Genomic DNA, 20,929 nt, shown 5'->3' with positions numbered 1-20,929 from the left:
TATTAAAACAACTATTAGAAGGTAATTCCCCCTTTGTAGATGCTAGTAGAGTCAGATTATTTCAAGTAAGGGAAAAAGAAGGGAAAATTCATGCTCCAAATAAAAGAAACATTCAGAATGTCTGATCTTATTTCTGCAAGGCCTTTGCCATTCTCAGCAGAAACCCTGGGATGTTGAAATGTTCAGTTGCCTTTTTGGTAGAAGAAATGTGGTATTACTGGCAAACTGCTGGGAGCTGACATTGCTATATATATCCATTAAATAGATTCTAAGTGTTGCCAGTTTAGCACCTTCAAGTACTACCCTCATGCACATACAAAAATTCATCTCAAAAGATAATTTTTAGCGGAATATTGTAAAGATCTTAAATAGTATATCTAGTATGAAAATGTCATGGGAGCTCCATCACTAACATAATGCCTAAAAAATGCCTAGGAATAATTCAGTATTTCAGGTCATGTCAAACACATCAAGTCTTTGAATTATCTCAGCATTCCAGTGGTTGTCTTCAGGCTGAGCCTTCAGTGTCCAGCCTGTTGCAAGAGTAGGTATCTGAATTTTCATTTCAGTGCTGCTGTTCAACTGCTGGAGAAGGAGAGAAAACAGTATCTTCTGCATGTACTTTTGCCTTAAGAAAAAAGGAATCTTTGTTGTGGCTCAATAAAGACTATTTTAGAAGGACTTACACAATAGCAAGTCAGCAGAAAATACAGTCACACTCAAATAAATTATTCTTAGTTTAATGAAATTGGTGAGTTTTCAAAGGAAAAAGTTCAATATTTCCACAAGTAGGGGATAAACTCAAGAGTAAGTCTGTTTTTAACTTATCTGCCAACTGTAAATGGAGAATAATAGTATGAAATCTTGTATCTGTTTTTTTTCCTTTCAGTGAGCAGACAGTTAAAGCCATGACCTACCTGTCTGAATCCAAATGGCAAACTCTTTTTTTTGTCTATCCAAACATCACCATGCTTAGCATGGAGACTGACCTCTTCAAATATCTTTCCAAAGAGAAATCTTACAGCTTTTACACTTTAACTGTGCCATTACAGCAAACTCTTTCAGTGATCTCTTTTGTCTAGTATTATATGGTAAAATATAAAAAGACTGAATCAGATGTTCTTGCTTTTTAAATTACAAAGGGGAGAAAATTCAGTATGAACAGTCTCTGAACAATAAGACTTTGAAATAAAGTGCAGACAAGGTCTACTTCAGTCAAACACTACCAGGAAAAGTTCCCATAGGACATTGAGAGATTTCTTGCATTCCTAAGGAATGCTCAGCCTCAGTCAATTAATTATGAGGGGGTTTTGATTACATGGTACGCATGTAAAAGAGTCCAGGAAAAGTGAAAAAACCCAGTAATACCCAACAGTATGCATCTTCAGTAGAAAAGCTTTCTGAACAATATAGATATATTTGCATACATATTACCCTGGCTGTATGCCTACCTACTTAGCCACTATGAGACTGTCACTGTCACTCATACCCATACAGAGGACATCATCCTCAACTCAAACCTCACTGCAGATTCTGCCACTGAAGTCATGCCTGAAACATTCCATGTAAAACATACCTCACATGCAGCTTTCCTATCTCCCATTCAGCTAAAATTCTTGTCTAGGCTCATCTCCCTTCTTGTTTCCATCAATCTTCTCTTTCTCTGGTTTTCAAAAATGCAGCTCTGATATTGCCATATCTATTGTAATGATTCTCCTCAGCTTCTACCATGTTCCTTTTCCATTTTTATCTTTCTGGTGAATCTGCCTCTGCTACATCAGTCATAAACTTTTTGAGTTTGATTTCAGTACATTTCACAGATTACTCCTTCTTACATCTGCCATTTCTTTACAGCAGATGAAATTTGCCATACAAATGTGTTTAACACAATATATTAGACTCTAGTTTGCTGTTGAAATTTGTGGGCTCTTTTCTAATCATTCATCATATTTAAAATGTATTCAATGTGTAAATACCTGCAAACTGGTATTCATTTTTCCTCACAAATACCCTTCTACCACCATGCTCCCTAACAATTTTGTACAACCAAATGAATATTGTGTCTCATGTTGTCCCATCGTTTATTTGTAAAGCTGTTATACAAATGTAGCAGTGTAGCAAGTATATGCTGCTATAGTGCCTCAGTTTCTGATTCTTGTTCTGTGTGTGTATTACCAAACCATTTGGGGCAGACTTAGTATTTCAATTATTGTATCTATGATTTATATCAGATGTGGCAGAATTTTGAGTCATGATTAAAGTTCCCAGACATAAAAGCTATAAGAGGAATATTAATAATTTTATCATGTGACTTTCAGACAATGAGCTCATCCAATAAGCCATGTTCTTCTTATTTTAAAAATATAAATATGTCCCAAAATATTGGGACACTGTATAAAGATACTAGAATACTAAATAACAACAACAAAACAAAGTATTATGAAAATTTGAAATTATACAGGTGTTTTTCTTGTTCAGATTATAAGGTATATCTATCCTAAGTGGACAGCCAGAGGGAAGTAGGAACAGAGCAAGTATATATGATATTATACAGTAATTTCTCAACTTCTAGTTATTTTCTATGTTGTGTCTTTTTTCTTTTGTAGGTTGTCCATTTAGTGGCCTGTAATGGGTCTTTCTTTTAAAACTTGTCCATTCTCCCTTGTAACCCATGTAGAGTTCTTTAATACCTCAATATTATTACACAGAATCTACTATTTTCTGTATGAAATCATTGTTTTGTTTGCTTTGAACCTGGCTCATGTTATACTATACCTCTCAAGTCATCTCTTTCCCAAGCTAAAGAATCCCAGCCAACACAGTCAATTCTGTGTCTGAGATAGACTTCAATTCCTCCAATGCCTTGAAGTTCCTTCAATGAACTCTTCCCATCTATATAGACAGCCTTTTGGTAGGGAGAGGAGAGCACTGGAATGCAGGCAAATAGTGCATTTATTCAGTTTAATAATAATGTTTTCTCTTTTGTTATCTGGTTTTTGTTCTCTGTTTCTTCCATGTGATTTTTTTTAGATTCTTTTTTCTTGGGGCATTAAGGGAACATTGACTGCACAGAAATGACACTTCCATAAAACCATAATGATCCCAAGGTCTTGTTCCTAAGCCAAAGCAGTCAATTCAGAGATCATCATTTTATGTGCAAAGCTAGGATTTCTTGTCTTCAGAAGCATAGGTTTCTTCACATTATCTATACTGCACTTTATTTCCTTTGCCTTTTTCTCTATTGAATTTCGTCTTCTATTTTATTTACTGTCCAGTCAAGTAAGAATTTACATCACTAGTAGATGAACCACTTTATTCCTGAACTCTTTTAGAGTTTTTGTGGTTGTGCTGGTTTCTATGCATTTTATGAGACCATTTTATATTTTTTTTAATATTTTATCTGTAGCTGCTTTCACAATAACTTCAAATTCAGACAGATTGTCCACTGAGCCCTCTCCACCCAGAGGACTGCACTTTAGCATGGGAACATCTTCATTTCTTTTTCATGAAAAATACTGATGGACAAAATTAATCTCTCTGAGTACATTTCATACAAACTATCTGCTGGGGCAATGAATGCTGCCTCTTTTTTTCCTGTTTCAAATATATCTTATGACTAAATCTGATGGTTTTATCTTGTTGATTCTCAAATTGTTTTTCCATTTTGACAAATTAATCATATTTTGACATTTAATAAATTAAACCTTATATTCTTTTAATTTTCTTGTTTTAAATACAATTTGAAAGATTCCTTCCTGCTCACAGTAGTCTCCCTAACTTTGCTGAAAAGGGATTTCGGCTTCCTTTTATATTTCCTCTTTCATTTCCATAGGTGGTAAACACTAATGCTGTGATTCCAGTATAGTGTCATCCAGTAGCTTACATGCCCGTCAGAATTTTATTCCTTGCACTATCCTTGGAAAGGGGAATTGGAGGCACAAGAATAGAGATCATGGGCTGAGATAAGAACAATTTACTGGAAACAACAATGAAACAAGAAAATAAACAGTAACAGCAACAATATTAATCAAAAAATGCACAGGAGAGAGATGAGTGATTCACGTGCAAAACATTCACTACAGGGCCCAAGCCGACCACACCATACTCCCCCAACCTGGAAGTGAGACCCTTCCTCAGTCTCCAGAAAATAATGTGAGGTGTTACAGAATAACCTTCAGGTGCTAGCCATCCCTCTTCCTGGCTACTTCAAAAACTAACCCTGGCCTGGCCAAAATGCTGTCATAGAAACCTGAGTCTTTAGCTTCCTTGTTTGCTTAAATGTTCTTCCCTTTTGTCAGTAGTACTGGTACACCACAGGCAGTGGTGTAATATTAATTAACACCTTCCCAGCAGGTCTTAGGAGCCTTTGCAGACTCCCCAAGGGTGTTTGCCAGCTGGTAGTCACTGTGCAAACCTGAAAGTCTCATGGGGATCCCAAGCCTAGCTGTCCATAAGTGCCATGACAGATTCTTCTGCCAATACAACCTTTATCTTCCTCACTGCTGGAGAAAGAACTTATGTGCAATACAAGTAAAGAATGTCATTCCATTATTTTTTAATAATCAAGACTTACTGCCTCTTAACAAGATATGAAAAATGTGAACATAAGCCAGCGATTCCCACTGATTTCAGTGGGCTCTGGCTCAGGCTTTTAATGACGCTGACGGATACACTTTTTCCAGATGTAGTCTTTCATCCATCAAACCATTCTGTTGTTCTGAGGAAATCTGGGATGTAAAGAACATCTGCCACAATGAACATAAAAAGCACAGACCTGCTGTTACTAATGGGAAGTATTCTAAGGGTTTGGATTAAAAAAAAAAGTTAATTAATTTTACAAGAATAATTACTTTGAATGTGAGTGCCAATGGCCCTTCTCACATAAAGCTTTTCCAATACAATCTTGTTTTGGTCTTGCTGAGGACAAAAAAATGGTTCACTTGTTCTGACAAAAATCTTTGTGAATAGCTGTAAAATAAATTCTACTGAAGGGGTTACTATAGCTTCCTTTTAAATTCTATTTACTTATTATCTGTAAACAAAGAAGCTGATTGGCTTGGATTTGTATGATAAATTATAATGAAATAAAACCTCTAAGCAATCAAGAAAGGAAATAACTGCTTTTAATGTCCTCTGTTAAAATGTAATTGTGACATTTAGGAATCAATTTGCTGTTTTTTCTAATATTCATTATATCACTCATTAGCGCAATGTTTAGCAAACACAGAAGATGTCTTTTACTATAACATTTTATAGCATCTAATCTCTTTTTAATCTGGTTTTGCCAAATTGTGCAGGTTTTTTTCTTGGAAATTTGTATTTTAAGAATTTGAGCTGATTTAAGATCCAATTTATTGCAGAAGAAAAGACAATCAGTTATGCTAGAGCTCCCCTTCATCTAGACATATATACAGTTTCCTTTGTCTTTTAAAAGGGAAAAGCAATCGCCAAGACATGTCTTTGTTAAGGTTCCCTGCTGGCAGCATATGGCAAAGTTACTGGCACCTTGCCTGGAAAACACAGCAAGAACTGATAGATCTGAGCTCATTCTGGGGCTGGGGAGAAAACAGATTACCGTGAAGGCCACTCTTACAGCCTGTGACCATCCGTGGCTTGGCAAGAAGCACAAGTTCCTGAAACAGATCTGGGAAGGTGAAAGAGAAAGAGATTTTACCCTCCTGAGTGATGGCACAGCCCCTAGAAGAGTCCATGCTAGAGCAGGACCTTCAGAGGTCTTGATGTAATTCTGGTTTACGTGCTACTGTGAAATAAAACTCTCAAGGTGTAAATCTTTAAGAAATAATAGCATTTCAATGCGTACAAGTGTTTGAGAAATAATACTCTAATAATAGCAACAATTTTATTATAAATAATATTATGATAATATTTTTACAGGTCGGTCTCAAGTTTTTATTGAGAACTGTGATGAAATCCTGCAGCTGCAGAACTTCTGAAAAGAACTGCTAATTTTCTTCCATACTGTCATATTGCTTGAACCAGACATTAAGAGTGATGATCCATTTGATGTAAAAAATATACTTATTTTTTCTTATTTGAAATTAGCTTGGCAGTATGCCGTTTTGAAGAGTTTAGTGGTCTTGAATGGACAGGGAATCTGCTGCAATTGTGATGTTTATTGTGACAGTGGTCACAGGGGTTCTTGGATGAGGGAAGAGATGAGAATGTCGACTCCATGTTTCAGAAGGCTTGATTTATTATTTTATTATATATATATATTACATTATAACTATACTAAAGAATAGAAAGAAGAGTTCCCTCTCAGAAGGCTAGCTGAGCTAAGAATAGAAGAGAAAAGAAGGATAGCAAAAGGCAGCTCTCTCGGACTCTGTCCGAGATAGCACAGCCTTGATTGGCCATTAATTATAAACATCCAAGATGGGCCAATCAAAAAATCCACCTGTTGCATTCCTCAGCAGCAGATAACCATTGTTTACATTTTGTTTCTGAGGCCTCAGCTTCTCAGAAGGGAAAAAAATCCTAAGAAAGGATTTTCACAAAAAGATGTCGGTGACAGTTTATTACGCAGAAATCCTGAAGAGACATGAACATCTCCAGTCCCAAACTTGGACAAGACTTATAGCAATAAGAATCTATTCCATTCTTCCATGAAGATACTTTCATGCTAAATAACATCCTATAGCAAAGATAATTTTTATGCTTTTACAGATTTAGTAACCATGACAATTATAGGGAATTGATTTCCAGATTGCTTTAATTATTTTTAGACTTTAAAAATTCTGTAAAAATTAAAATAGAAAGATTCTTTTCACTTACACGGGCATGATTTTTTTTTTCTTTTTAATGAGAATGTCCAGCCACAAAGATGTCTTCTTAGTCCCAATGATGGCAGGGTGCAGTTTCATATGAAGTCTGGCATCTTCCATTCTCACAACGTGACCCATGGCCTCCTCCCATTCACTGATACCAAATTTTGCAATTATCAAACCATACACTGAGCCAGTTTCAGATCTGACCCTACCAAGGAGCCCTGTGGGTCTAAGACCAAGTGATCCAGTGCAAGGCACGGGCAGGGACACAGGGTCAGGAACATGAGAGGGAAGCAGCCAGGAGTGCCCAGGTCGAGAGCAGCCCATTCAGATCAGGTGACAGAGCTGCTGGCAGCTCCACGGGCAGACCAGTCAGGCCTGCAGTGAGACAACACAACCCCATCACCCCCTCCCATTCACTTCTCCTGCATGTTTCCTGCAATTATATCCTTTACATTTGCAATCAGCACTGACCTGGAACTGGTCCAGATAAAACCTTTTTGTTCATCTCTTTTGCACAGCCTTATGTGAACTGGTGCTGAAACATGAGCATCCAAGGTCAAAGGATAGATAAAACTACCTCCAAGTAGCACTTTCAGCTTACTGTGAATTAAAATGACTGTGTCACTTTGGCCTAAGCAATTCATTGCATCCTTTACTGTTCCATTTAATAAAAGCATACCTGTCCGTGTTCTCACTATTATTTATTTGTATTCTGTGACTCAAGGTGGCTCTAAAGAAAAATGATTTGTAAAACTCACAATGCAGTCTTTTCTGCTGCTCCTCAAATGATTCTTCTTTCTCTTCCAGATTCTGCAGTCATGAAACTGTATACCAGCAAATCAATCTAAAAAAATACAACTGTGAAAACCATTCTACTTCCCCTTCCAAATCAAATAGGAGAGCAGAGACGTAGAGACATGGAGCAAAAATTCCCACTGTACTGATTTGTTTATTCAAAAATGCAATGTGGATTACTTCTTTTAAGACTCATTGCACTGGAATGTCCTGATTTGAAAATCACAAGTTATTTCAATTTGGCCAACTTTTAATGAAAGCTTGTTTTGCACAACAAACAAATATACTGAATTCAAGTTTGATTAGACAGATTGTTCTTGTAAGGACTTATTTATTTTAGTTTTAAAAAAATAGTTCATCTCCAGACTGGCCTCTTGCAGTTTTTTTTTTTTTTTTTAATTAGTTAATGTTTCTGCTGAGAAGAGGTTGTGTAAATATATCCCTATATTTTTGACAAGTTTATTACTTTTTAGAGCTCCAGCATTTTTAAATTATGCTTGCAGAAGATACCAGGTTTTAAAATTTATTAATTTCATCTGCATCTGTTCTGCATTTCACTGAGAAAAGTCAAGAGTATTGGGTGCTTGGATACTTCAGGGGTATTACATGTGTTTGTTAAGACAGTTCTTTCACACAGTGTTACTATTCTGTTTATGTCTCCTTAAGTAGGATGGCAGCCTGAAAGAGGTGTTTCTTCAGGGCAAGTCCCAAAGTGGAAAAACAGATGGGCAAAGACAGCACCAATGGAGTAACATCTCAAAGTATACAAGCTTGTAAGTTTGTCAGGTTACAAATAAATAGGTTAGTGAAAGACAGGAGTCAACTGTTTTGGACCACATATGTTCTGAAACCAGCAATAAACAAACAAAATATTCTGTTGTCTTTAATCTGATTTCTTGTGTAATGTAAGGAGAAAACAGCTTTTTACAGAAAAAAAAAAAAAAAGAAAGTGTGCTATGAAACTCCTTTGTAGTTAAATATGCTAACTCTTGTGTTCTGCCCGTTCCCAAAGAAAAATTTTGATGGCTTAGTACACACAAGAAGAAATATCAAGACATGCTGTAGTTTTCCCCTTCACATAATTTTCATTTCAGTCAGCAGTCTGCTGTTCAAATAAAATAAATTCCTGCTCAGAAGTCTGATTACAGTTATATATTTCATGCAATCACACAATGTGAATCTTACAGATATGCTGTATACATTATTCAAAGGAGAAGGATGAGCTCATTCCGACATCAAAGCACATTATTATCCTTTTCCCATAAATATAATAACACAATTTCCTACATTGAAATGAAGCTGTATTTAAAGAAAGGATAGTATGGAAATACTACTTCTCAATAAGTGGTACATCACACATTTTTAACCAAGTAGGAGTTTCAAAAAAGAGTAAGTAAAACTGAAGAATAACCAGAACAATTACTTTCATGCACTTTTTTGATATTTTTATTAAGGAGAGATATTGGGATACTTTGTATTCTTAAGATTAGAACATTAAGTTTTATACTAATCTAGACAAAAGCATAGACAAAAAATGTCATTCTTCAAAATATGTGGATGCAGCACTTGAATTTGCATCCAGGCTGAAACATGGTCTATCTTCCTTCTCCCAAATAGAGAGAGTACAGCATATTTATTTTTTTATTTATTATTTACCCAGAAAGGAGACAAGCTGGATTTCATGTTCCACTATGCTAGAAATTATCTGCATAAAGTACTAATCATTCAAAAAAAATGTAATAATTTGAGATATTGAAAAAGGACAATGGCTTAGAGCTTCTTTACAAGAACTTGTCACTGCCCTCCCATGCCAATTTTGTTTATGCCCAAATTATACTTCATCTGGCAAAGCCACAGAAAGGTTTAAACCATTGCTAACATTGCTAACCAATTGCTTCTCCCCAGTTATATGCCATGTCTGTAAAATCAGGCCTCTTACAAAACTCATCAGCCACTGCAGTGTCTGATGTCATAGCCCTCACAGCAGGAACCCCAAAACCAATGTTTTTGCACAGCACAAACCATGTGAAAATAGCAAGAAACAGATATTATTAGATGTTCTGCACAAGCACTCCAAGTCTCCCCAGGTTCATATCAGGATACTGCAGATATCTTGGGTTTGCTCTGAAGCGTAATGTAAGCATGAGATTTACCCAGAAACATCTTCTCAAATGCAACTGAAGTCCATCCCTGTGCATCAGCTTTTATCTCCAGTGATTTTGGCAAAGGACAAATATGACTTCCTGAAAGAGTGATTTATCCTGATTCTACCTTGGATTGCCTCTGGGAACCACCCATATCTTTCTACTGATTTAAGAAGCAAACTTGCTTAAACTAAACTCCTAACTTTTGCATTTCTAATAGAATGCATTACCCCCAGGGCATTGTCACTCACTGAAACACATGCAAAACACACTCCACACCCATCCTTTTCAGATGGCTCTGTGCTACCCAACAGTGCCAGGATCTGCAACATGATCCAAAGACTCCTAAAGTAATCAATAATAATTCTGTCATCTGGTATTAGCAGCTGGAATTATGTATCTCTTCTTGCTGCAATGCATAAAACATACTGGATTTCTCAACTACCTGAAAAACATTCTATAGTAATATTTATTCAGTAATCCTGTCTAGTTTGTAAATACTAACCTCCTTCTAAACATACAGCAAAAAAGAGTGGCAAATAATGTATATGAATAACATCTTTACTTCCAAAATAGCAGTATCTGTCCTGTTCTTAAATTGCAAGAATCCCTTGTTACCCTGTCCATAGAGAAACCAAAAGCATGCAGCTCTTGTTAGTGGAAGACAGATGAGATTTTTCTCCAGCCTAGGTTTGTGGAAAATAGCTTGATCAGAATTATGTCTCATCCTGTCCTCTAAAGGCTCTATCACTGTCGTAAATGAGAACAAGTTTTGGCTTATTGAAACTGTTAGATTTGGAAGCCTTATTCTTTCTACAAAATGTGGTTCCATTAAAAGTACTGGCTTTCTCCATGGCATTAAAAAATACAGGAAAATAAATTAGAATACAAAATCTATTTATTCTTTTCTAACTGCATAATCCTTTGTTGGCACAGCTTTTGCAGATAGTCCCACAGCAATAAGACTATACTTTATAAACATGCACAGTTTTCATGTTTCTTTGTTAATACTATATTGTTCTCTTTAATATTTGGAATGTATAGTGAATTTGTGACCTCATGTATCATTCCTGCTGCACAGTTATACTTTCTGTATCTGTGTGTGTGTGTGTGTATTTCTACATTTCAGAGGCTGCCTGTAAGCAGTTTGCTCTGTTCCCAGATTGTCTGAGTCACTCCTGTGGCATCTGCAGCAGTTTCTCCTCAGCAGCACTACGTCCTGGAAAGGGCTGTCAAGACCAAACTATTATTTTCTGGCAAAGGAGAACAGCTTTAATCAAAGAGCTAACCCTGATCAAAGTTTTAGAAATCATTAGCCAATAGCTGATGAAATATGATAGTTTTTATTAGTGTCACTCACACTGTCATGCCAGACCTGGAAATCCATGACTTGTCTCAGTTGGATAGATTCCCAGCATTTAACAAAACAAAACAAAAAACCACCAAAAAACTACCAAAAAAACCCAACCAGCTGAGATGAGAGTACATTTTGCTAAAACTATGTGCAAACAAAAGATGAACCAAAGGCCAGCTTAAGTTTTGAAAATGAGAGCAGAGGACTCATAAGAACTATCTACTTCTTCTCCAGCATATGTAGAAGAAATTACCCAGAATGGTCCTGAACTATTACTCAAGCATGTTGCTCCTTACTCCATAGCAGAAACTAAAAAGCATACTTTAACTTTCTGTATTAAGATGAAAGATCAAAAGCCTTGAGACAATGACAGGAACTAGAAGCACCTTTAATTTACCTCCAGTAAGCTGTTGCTGAATAGCTGAAGCAGCATCTAGTTAAGAGTTTCAGGTACCAGTCCTGCTTACATTTTTAGTGAAGATTTGGAATTTCTATTGATCCATTAAACTCATCTTTTATTTTTAGAGTCCAGATAGTGTTTAAATCAAACACAAGAGAAGCTTACAGGGAAATACCATTTATGGATGCAATTCCATGAAAGAGATTATCTGTAAAAGGGTACTGGATCAGTGTAGTTTTTAGGGGGACCATTCCAGTAATTTTTTGCAGTCTTCTGGTCACATTCAAGCCATCCAGTTGGGTGAAAGCTGTGTGAGGCCTGTATTTCTGCATCCTAAATTTTGGCAGATTATATAACTTAAAACAAAGTATATTTTAAATATAAACATCAGCTGTTTTCACTTGCTATTTTGAACCTAGAAAGTAAGCAACAACAAGGACCACAATTAATTTAAGTATTTGATTATTGGCTATTATTCTTTTGCCCTGTCCTTTATTTTGTGTACTTTTAATGGATATATGGAGACAGGAACCTTTATCAATACATATTTTTGACACACATAAATGAGAGAAGTAGAATATTTCCATACTATATCTCAGTACCAATAATTTTTAATTTCTTCTTTGTTATATCCCTTGTGCTGTTAGTTTTCAAATTTCCAGTAGTTTACTTCCTTTCACCATAGTTTCTTAAATGCTAGACATATTTTTGTTGCAGTGTAAAAAAAAATCTTGTTTCTAATCTTAATTTTTTTCTTTCTACTTTTTCTTTCCTATAAGCATAGCATTTCAATTAACTAACATTATGAAATTCTTAAGCCTTTTTTTTTCAGAACAATTGCAATGTTTACACTTAATGGAAGATTTTATCACAAACTGCTATATTCAAATGTTAGTGCCTTTATCCATCCATCCATGTCCCCCATGTCTCCTTATGGCCTCTAGACCAAGCATGCAAGAACAGAATATGCAGCCATTCCATTTCACAGAGTTAGAACCCAAATATGAGTCAGATGTTAAGGAAGATGTCACCCCAATGGGCTTGGCAGAGGTCTGCACACATAGATCCTGTTCTGCTGTTGCCTCCTGCTAAGTACAGAGAAAGGAATATAAGTATGTACAACAGAGGGAACAGACAGTAAAAATAAAATAGAAACAGTAAAATAAAATAAAATCACAAAATCCCTGTGTATTTATCACAGGTAAGCTACGCTTTACATTTTTACATATTTTTTGAGGGTTTTTAATATATTTTGTTCTCCTATAATTCCTTTTCTCTGCTAAGAACATTAGAAGTCTTTGCCTTTTTAAAAAATCTGGTGAGGCCTACAGAAATCCTCAGTTTATTGTTCAGATTAACAGAGAAAAATGTCCTGATGCTATAGGACAATTCACAATGAATTTAGTTTCTTGAGCACTAACCAGTTGGAACATTTCCAAATCTACTAATCTTTCCTTCCTATTTTCCTCCAAGTAAAATAAGTAATTTCAAATTGACTATAATTTTGTCTTTTTTTTTAATGAACTGACTTTGTCAAACCTTAAGAGTGCAATTCTTAAGTAACCTGATTTTATTATCTGATTCTTGTTCTTCGGGAGATCAGACTTGATTACATTTGTGGCTAAAATCAGTTGCCTTAAACTAAGAAAAATGAGACATACCATACTTGTTGAACAGATTAGAAATCTGCAGGTTTCTATGAATCAATTCATATTGGCAGGTAAGGTTTGAGGAATTAAGACTTTAGAAACAGGAAGGCCACCAAAAACTAAAACAAAGCATCTGGAATAGAAGAAAAGTTTCCGAAGTCAAAAGCTCAAATGAGCCTAAGCACAGGAACAAGGTACAGTGACAATCAAGGAGGGACAGTGGGAGACAGAAGCCATGACATGAGGCTGTACAGGAGAACAACAGACAAGAGGAAAAAATAAATGACAAAGCATCAGAATAACCTGAGGACTTGATTTTTGAGCAGTGCTGAGCACTACTGCACATTTAGCCCCTAGTTCTTAATGGGCTGGTTCATCACAAAATCCTGCCAAAATACCTGAAACATTTATGCATCCACTTATTTAAAAAGCAAAAATCTACACAAAAATAACTTTACTTAGATTAAAGGAAGCAACATGTCTAACTAAAGGATAATAAATTTAATTGTCAGGTGTGAACATAAAGGTACAAAACCTTAAGAAGGAATAAATGTGTTTACTTTCAGCTTGTGTAGCTAAGTGACAGATACGAGAGTGGCAAAATTATCCACCTTTATCCAGTGTTTCACTGTCTTTCTGGGAAAGGGTTGATAAGTTACAGAAAATTGCTAATCTTCAAGTATGGCTAATCTATTGACAGCATTACTATAAATTAACCCATACAATTTATATAACCATAGCATAGTACAAGCACTCAAACTTGGCAGCTGAGTAGGTATTTCTCAGAACCATGGATCCATCATCAAGATGCCATGAGGTACTTTGAGTTTATACTGTGTATTTTGCCAAGTGATGCAAGTGAGGGGTTGCATTTTTAGCACTGCCGCATTGTGTGAAATTTAAAAATATTAACTTGCAATTTTCAAAATTAGAATGAAAATATCTGATTTCTGATTGTTTTTAAACTGTAATTTTTTATGTCTGCAAAATGCATTCCCATACCCAAAATTCCAGGTGTTATAAATAATAAGGCATGTATATGAACAACAAAACAGCTGAGCCATACAGGCCTAGGCAATAAAAGCTGACATACAAAATGACAAAAATTTATGAAAGCCCATGAAATGCATGACAAATGTTGCAAATTGATCAGGTACTACACCACTTTAAATTCATAAAAGCATAGGACAGCAAAAACTATAAATCACTGTGAAAAAAATTATACTGAAAAGCATATAAAAATCATAATGTCTTTCCTAAAAATATGTGTTCAAGACATAGCCTAGTGGAAATAATGCACCTCTGATGCTCTTCCCTTAGTAGTGTAGAAACAGGATACTTGTAGTCTCCAAATTTTCCCACTTAGCCATATGTTGGCTGTGCATAAGGAAGCAGACTCTTGCAGTCTGAGCAGAGCTTTGCTAAACAGCCCCAGTTTCTGGTTATCCATCTACCCTTTGGTTGCTCCCTGGTTTTCCTGCAGCAACTGGCATCTCCTGCAATCCAGGTATATGGTGAAAAGTTCAACTACTCTGCTAGAAGGGGAGCACTGTAACCTTCCAAGTTACTCTTTCATGCATTTCTCTTTTATAGAAGAATAGCAGCAATAGTATTATTTTCATAGTTTTAACATAGGCAAAATATTCTTTCCATTAAAAAAAAATGGAAAAGTACTGTTGTCATGACATAATGAAGACTGGAACAGAGTAACAGACTCCTGGAGCACACCAACTATACATTTTTTCTGTTTATGAACTCTGAAACAAAAGAAGGAGACAAGCAAAAGAATCGCATTGCTCCAAAGATAACATTGTTAAAACTATTTTTTTTTTCTTGTGACACACAATGACTTGTCAAATCCATTTGTACAAGTTCCTGAACTTAGCTGTGATCCAGGTTAAACTGGCAATCTGAAAAAAAAAAACAAAAAACAACAAAAAAAACCTCACTGTTTTGCCTCACCTTTAAACCACCCTTTCGAGTTTTAACCCAGGTTGGTGAGTGCTCAGGCCCTGTGAAGGGAGCCCAGCAGCTGAGGGCACAGGCGTGCAGGTACCCATGGCTGCAGAGAAGGGAGCAGGCAGGCGCCTCACAAGGCCATGGCAGGCTCTGCCCCATGGGGCAGCAGCTCTTGGGCGGTGTGAGGGCAGCACCAACAAAGTCCTGGCGGACAACGAGCTGTCCATGAGGCAGCAGCGTGCCCGCGCGGCCAAGGAGACCTGCGGTATCCCGGCGGGCATTAGGAACAGCACTGCCAGCAGGCTGAGGGAGAGGATCCCGCCCCTCTGTTCAGCCCTGGCGAGGGCTGCACCTGGAATGCTGTGTCCAGTTCTGGGCTCCTCAGTAGAAGACAGGTCGCTCCTGGAAAGAGTCTTGTGGAGGGTTATTGAGGACAATTAGGGGAGCACGTCTCTTTAGAGGAAAGGTTGGGAGAGCTGGGCCTGTTCAGCCTCAAAACAGAATGACTGAAAGGGAATTTAATTGACGTCTATAAGGGATATCTAGAGGATGGAGCCAGGCGCTCCTTGGTAGTGCCAAGCAATGGGATGTAAAGTAACGGGAAGAAACCGATGCACAGGAAGTTCCACCTGAATACGAGGAAAAACTTCTTTACTGTGCAGTTGACCACACACTGGAACAGACTGTCCAGAGCAGTTGTGGAATCTCTTTCACGAGAGATATTCCAGACCCGTCGAGATGCAATCTTGTGCCATGTGCTCTAGGATGACCCTGCTCGGGCAGGGAGGACCAGATGACCCACTGAGGTCCCTTCCAACCTGGCCCGTTCTGTGACAGGGGCAGCAGGCGGGTGACCCTCCGCGCCGGGCGGCCGCGGCTCCCGGGCCCTGCCTGCCGCGGGCATCCCGGGCGCAGGCGCTACCCGGGCGCAGGCGCTGCCCGCGCGGCAGGGGCCGGCGTGGGGCGGCGCTGCCCGGCTGCCCCGGGGTGCCCGGGTCAGTGCCTGCCGCCGCCCGCGGTGCCCGCGCTGCCGGCGAGACGGGGCCGCGCTAACGCGGGAGTCACGCGGGCCGGGGAGCGCGCCGGGGCCGGCGCGGGGCTCCGCTGCGCGCGGCGGCCGGTGCGAGTCGGCGGAGGGCGCGCAGGCGAACGCCAGAGCTGCTACATCCGGGCTGCGGCGGCGGCACCTGCCGCGGCGGGGGCCTCGGTGACATTGGGGCTCGGCGGCTGAAGGGGGAGGCAGCGCTGCGGAGCCCGCAGAGAGCGAGACCTTCGCCCGCACCCACCAAACCACCACCACCACCCCGACACCGCCGCCATGGTGCTGGGCACCATCCTCACCCACGCGAAGAAGCACCCGGCCGTGAGTACCTGAACCCGATACCCGGCCCCGCGCCCTGCCGTGGCTCGGTGTCCCCGGCCGCGCCGGTCGCCTCCTCCTGGCCCATCCGTCTCTGGCATTCCTGTGCGTGCCGAACCCCTGGACTGCCCGGAGCTGGCCGAGCAGACACGGCCAGGTCCCTTTGATCCACCGGTTTCTGCGGCCTTGCTCGTGCTGCAAGGCTTGAGGTGGCCCTTTCCGATCTTCTTGCCCACCATTTCCCCCCACTCTCGCCCTCTCGTGTTTTTGGTTTTGTTATCCGAGCGCAGACGGTAGGGGCCATTTTGGCGTTAAGGGACGGTTGTCTGTTGCAGAAACGCGATGTAACAGAATTTTTGGTTTGGTTTTGGTCTCTCTGTTGTAGGACTGTTTTTCTCATCCCTGCCTCTTCATAGCTGCTAGTTCTTCAATGACCCCAGGGATACCTTGCGAAAAGGGAACTTATCCCCGGGGTTTAGAGGGCCACGTATTTGTAAAATCCGTAAGATTGTTCTTTGGCCTGCCATAGCTGATGCTATGCTATTTTGCTGATGCTATTTTGCTATATTGCAGGATGAAACTTAATTTTTTTTGTGTTGTTATTCCAGTTGATCCCTCTGTTTGTGATCATTGGATCTGGAGGTGTTGGTGCAAGCCTATATCTGATGCGTTTGGCAATGTTCAACCCTGACGTTAGGTATGTATTCAGTAATTCCCAGTGCCAGTCGTCTTGCTGCATATGTCACACTCCACTGCCTTGGGTTTTGTGTTTCTGGACAACTTAATGTCTTGGTCCAGTATCACCTGGCATTAGGTGTGTGGAGCTTTCCTTGATTTGGAGATCTCTTTGTTTACCATGATACCTAGAGACTGCTGACAAAGGACAGTGCCTTTTTCTGTGGAAACTTGCTTGGATGGGTGATTCGATGACCTAATAACCACAGTACATACTTTTTTTTTTTTTTTTGCAATTTGAAGATAGTGTTAATATTCTCTCACATCTTGCATTTCTCTCAATAGCTGGGACAAGAAAAATAACCCAGAACCTTGGAACAAAATGGCTCCCAATGACCAGTACAAGGTAAAATGCGAAATACAGATTTGCAGGAAGCATCATATTAGAGGTGTAGCCTACTGCTATAGGATGTTTGATTATATGGGAAAGTAGTTGGATGATTGATGCATTCCTTTTGTGCAGCATTTGTTTGTCTCTAGAACTCTGGACAGAGATGGCTGAGTTTGAGGTTTAAAACTCTCCTAATGGTGGTTGATAATGGGGTGAAAGAAGAATGTATGAAAATAGTCATATTTATTGCACTGTAAGGAAAAGAGAAACTATAAGTGAGAGAAAGAATTTACTGGCTCTTAATGCTCAGAAATAAACCACAGGGAGAAGGACAAAACCCCAGAAGAACTGAACTAGAGTTTTCTAAGCTGTTGGCCTTTACTCATGAGAAGCAGTGCAGGAAAATGTCAGTGTTTAATGTAACCATGAGTTCAGGTCTGCAGGTCTTGATTTTTTGAAAACAAAACAGTGTTAACAAAATTAATATCCAGTAAGTAATTGGATGCAATAGAAATGTTCCTTAGCTGATATTCAGCTAATTTCATTGAACTAATGAGGAAGCGTGCAAAGATGTCTGACACTTTTGGTAGTTTACACGTGTTCTGAAATCATAGACTCATTTATGTTGGAAAAGACCATCAAGGTTATTGAGTTGAACCTTTGACTGAACACCATGTTGTCAACTAGACCATAGCACTAAGTGCCATGTCCAGTCATTTCTTCCACACTTGCAGAGATGGTTACTCTACCCCCACCCAGGGCAATCTGTTTCAATGTATGACAATCCTTCCAGTGCAGAAATTCTTCCTGAGGTCCAACATGAACCTCCTCTTGTCCTGTTGCTGGTTGCCTGGGAGAAGAGGCCAGCCCCTACCTGGCTACATCCTCTTTTCAGGGAGCTGTAGAGAGTGACAGCCTCCCCTGAGCTTCCTGTTCTCCAGGCTAAACAACAGCAGCTCTCTCAGATAACCCCTCATTTGATTTATTCTCTATACCTTTCACCAGCTTTATTGTCCTTCTCTGCACATGAATCGTGTTTTAATCATGCTTTACAGAAGTGCTATGTTACTTGATTGCTGTTAAAAATATTTTAAGATTATTTTCAAGCTTCAAAAAAAGCAAACCTACTGTGTTTTCTAAGCTAGTGTCTTGTTTGGTACCATATACTACTGTGCCAATCATTGAAATAAGTAGAAAAATCCCACACTTACAAAATAAGACAGGTTGCAGTTCCCTTAAAAGTCCAAAAAGAAAATTTCATTCTTTGTTTTCATTGCCAGTTCTGGAATGTTGCTGGTTTGTAAATATCTAAACTTGGCAAATCCTGCATAGTGCACAGCACAAATTCTTTAAAAGAGTGCATGACTTGTGTGGCATTCCCCTTCTGCCTTAACATACAAACACAGCCTCAGTGTTTGCCATATTTGGATGTGAGAATCATTGGGGACATTTTTTCCAAATCTGCCTTGTGGGAGATGAAAAGGACATATATTCTAATTTGAGGATGACTTTAGTAAAAAGTTCTTGCAATACAAGTCTTGCTTTTTATGGGATTTTTTTTCTATTGTAAACTTCTCTTTGTCATATTAACTTCCTCACTCTTCTTCCAAAGAAAAGAGTTGATGACCTGAGCATTACTGTAGGAGTTGCAGACAAAGCAGTAATTTGAATGTGCTGTAGGCTGTTGTGTTTTCTTTAAGAAAATTTAAAAGAATTAAAAATTGGGTGTAACTAAAAATAATCAAAATTATAGTTATGTGCTTTTCATATTTTTGGTTTTTTTTTAGAAAAACTGTGCTATCACATGCTTGCTGTCAAGTCAGGCTGGGATGCCAAAATAGGCAATTTGTCTGCAGTTAGTCTCTCATGCATATGAGTTAGTAAAGTCATTGTCCTCCATCACTTTTTGGGTTGTTCTGGATTGCTTGTAACAGGATCCAATTATAATAGTATAAACTGAGCATGTGAGAGGATCCATTCTGACTTTAATTCCTCCTTGTCATCCTTTGCCGTTCTAGATGCAGCTACCTAAACCAAACTTGGCTTTTGTAGCAATGCTCTAAATGCTCCTTTGTGCCACTGTCTGTTCACAGATACTGTGCTTTGCACCTCATGGCAAGCTGGCTTTTGCCTTCAGTATACAGGAGCCATAGATTTTGAGCAAAATGGATAAACTCATCAGTACTGTAAGAAGTTCCTCTGAATGGGCTTCTAATTCTGGGGGTTAAGAGGAGACACTGTTGGTTTCTTCTAGTGGAAGAGACCACTCATTTTAAGTGCAGAGCTTCTAATACTGGGTATAGAATAAATAGTAAAAAGTTACTGTTTATCAAAGGTTTTTGTTTGTTTATTAGTGCCCGGTTCACAGACTCAAAAAATGTTTTCAGTTTCCTGGTGTAAGTTCAATGATGTATATTTTTAGTAAATACCAGGGAAAATGTGCAATCAAACTTCTTAATTAATATTCTTTCCCTTCTCTTTCCTAGTTTGTCGCGGTCAATATGGATTACAGTCGCCTCAAAAAGGACCGTCCTGACTTCTAAAAACACAACAATGTCCATAAGCTGCACAGAAAGGTCTTCCGGAAGCTGTTCGCACAAGTGTCATGTTTAATCATCCAGGAAATAAGTAAATTTGCCTCACACAGCACCAGGTCATGCGTTTTAAAGTGTTTTGATGAGGCTTAATAAATGTTTAAAACTTGAAGTGTCTGCTCTTTCATTTTGCAAAATGACAATATCCTCCTGTTAACAGGTTCTGCTGTATGGTTTGTCAATAAGCAAAAGCCAATTCATATTTCCTCTACAAGAAATCAAAGTTGGTGTGAAGTTATGCTCAGTGTGTTGATCTCAGAAAAATAACTGCATGCTCATGCAGCTATACCAAACTTCAAGAACTTGAAAGCATGTATTTATATGTATGCATATATATTTTTTCAATATACCTGAATTTATGTACTTGCCCCTTTAAGAAGTTGTGATTGCAGAAAAGGCAATGCCAACAAGTCGTTATCCATCAGGGAGGGAGCAGATGTTGCCATATGTTGCTGGAGGGAAGAAAAAAAACCACACTGAACTTTCCAAAAGGTTGTGTTTCTTTTCTTTCTTTTTTCTCTTCAAGTTAAGCAGCTTTTTTTAATAAACAGAAAGACAATTTTCAATATTTAAAAAAAAATTTCTACAAACTTTGTCATGGTTTCCTGGATCAGGAAATGGAGGGGAAGCATTCATTTCCTGTAGATCAGGAAATGAATGCTTCCCCTTAATGAAGGGAAGCACGTAGCAGAAGAGGGTACAGGTTTTGGGAAATAATTAGCTATTTATGTAAGAACAAAAAACACCTTTTAGAAAGGGCAGAATCTTATACTTTAGTACTTGGCTGAGTCTTGCTATAGGAAGACTAAAAATATCT

The 20,929-nt window shown here is 38.6% G+C and overlaps 1 protein-coding gene across 1 annotated transcript; it reads left to right on the top strand.

Annotated features, from left to right (window-relative positions):
* Positions 1-16,285: 16,285 nt before the first annotated feature.
* On the top strand, positions 16,286-20,224 carry NDUFA4 (NDUFA4 mitochondrial complex associated). Its single transcript, XM_058027434.1, has 4 exons — positions 16,286-16,455; positions 17,061-17,149; positions 17,473-17,533; positions 20,005-20,224. The coding sequence occupies exons 1-4, from the start codon at positions 16,411-16,413 to the stop codon at positions 20,059-20,061; spliced, it is 252 nt and encodes an 83-aa protein (XP_057883417.1). The 5' UTR covers positions 16,286-16,410; the 3' UTR covers positions 20,062-20,224.
* The last annotated feature ends 705 nt before the right edge of the window (positions 20,225-20,929 follow it).

Source organism: Melospiza georgiana, chromosome 1 (genome assembly GCF_028018845.1).
Source record: "Melospiza georgiana isolate bMelGeo1 chromosome 1, bMelGeo1.pri, whole genome shotgun sequence".
Classification (NCBI taxonomy): domain Eukaryota; kingdom Metazoa; phylum Chordata; class Aves; order Passeriformes; family Passerellidae; genus Melospiza; species Melospiza georgiana.
This window is presented reverse-complemented; position numbering and strand designations above follow the sequence as displayed.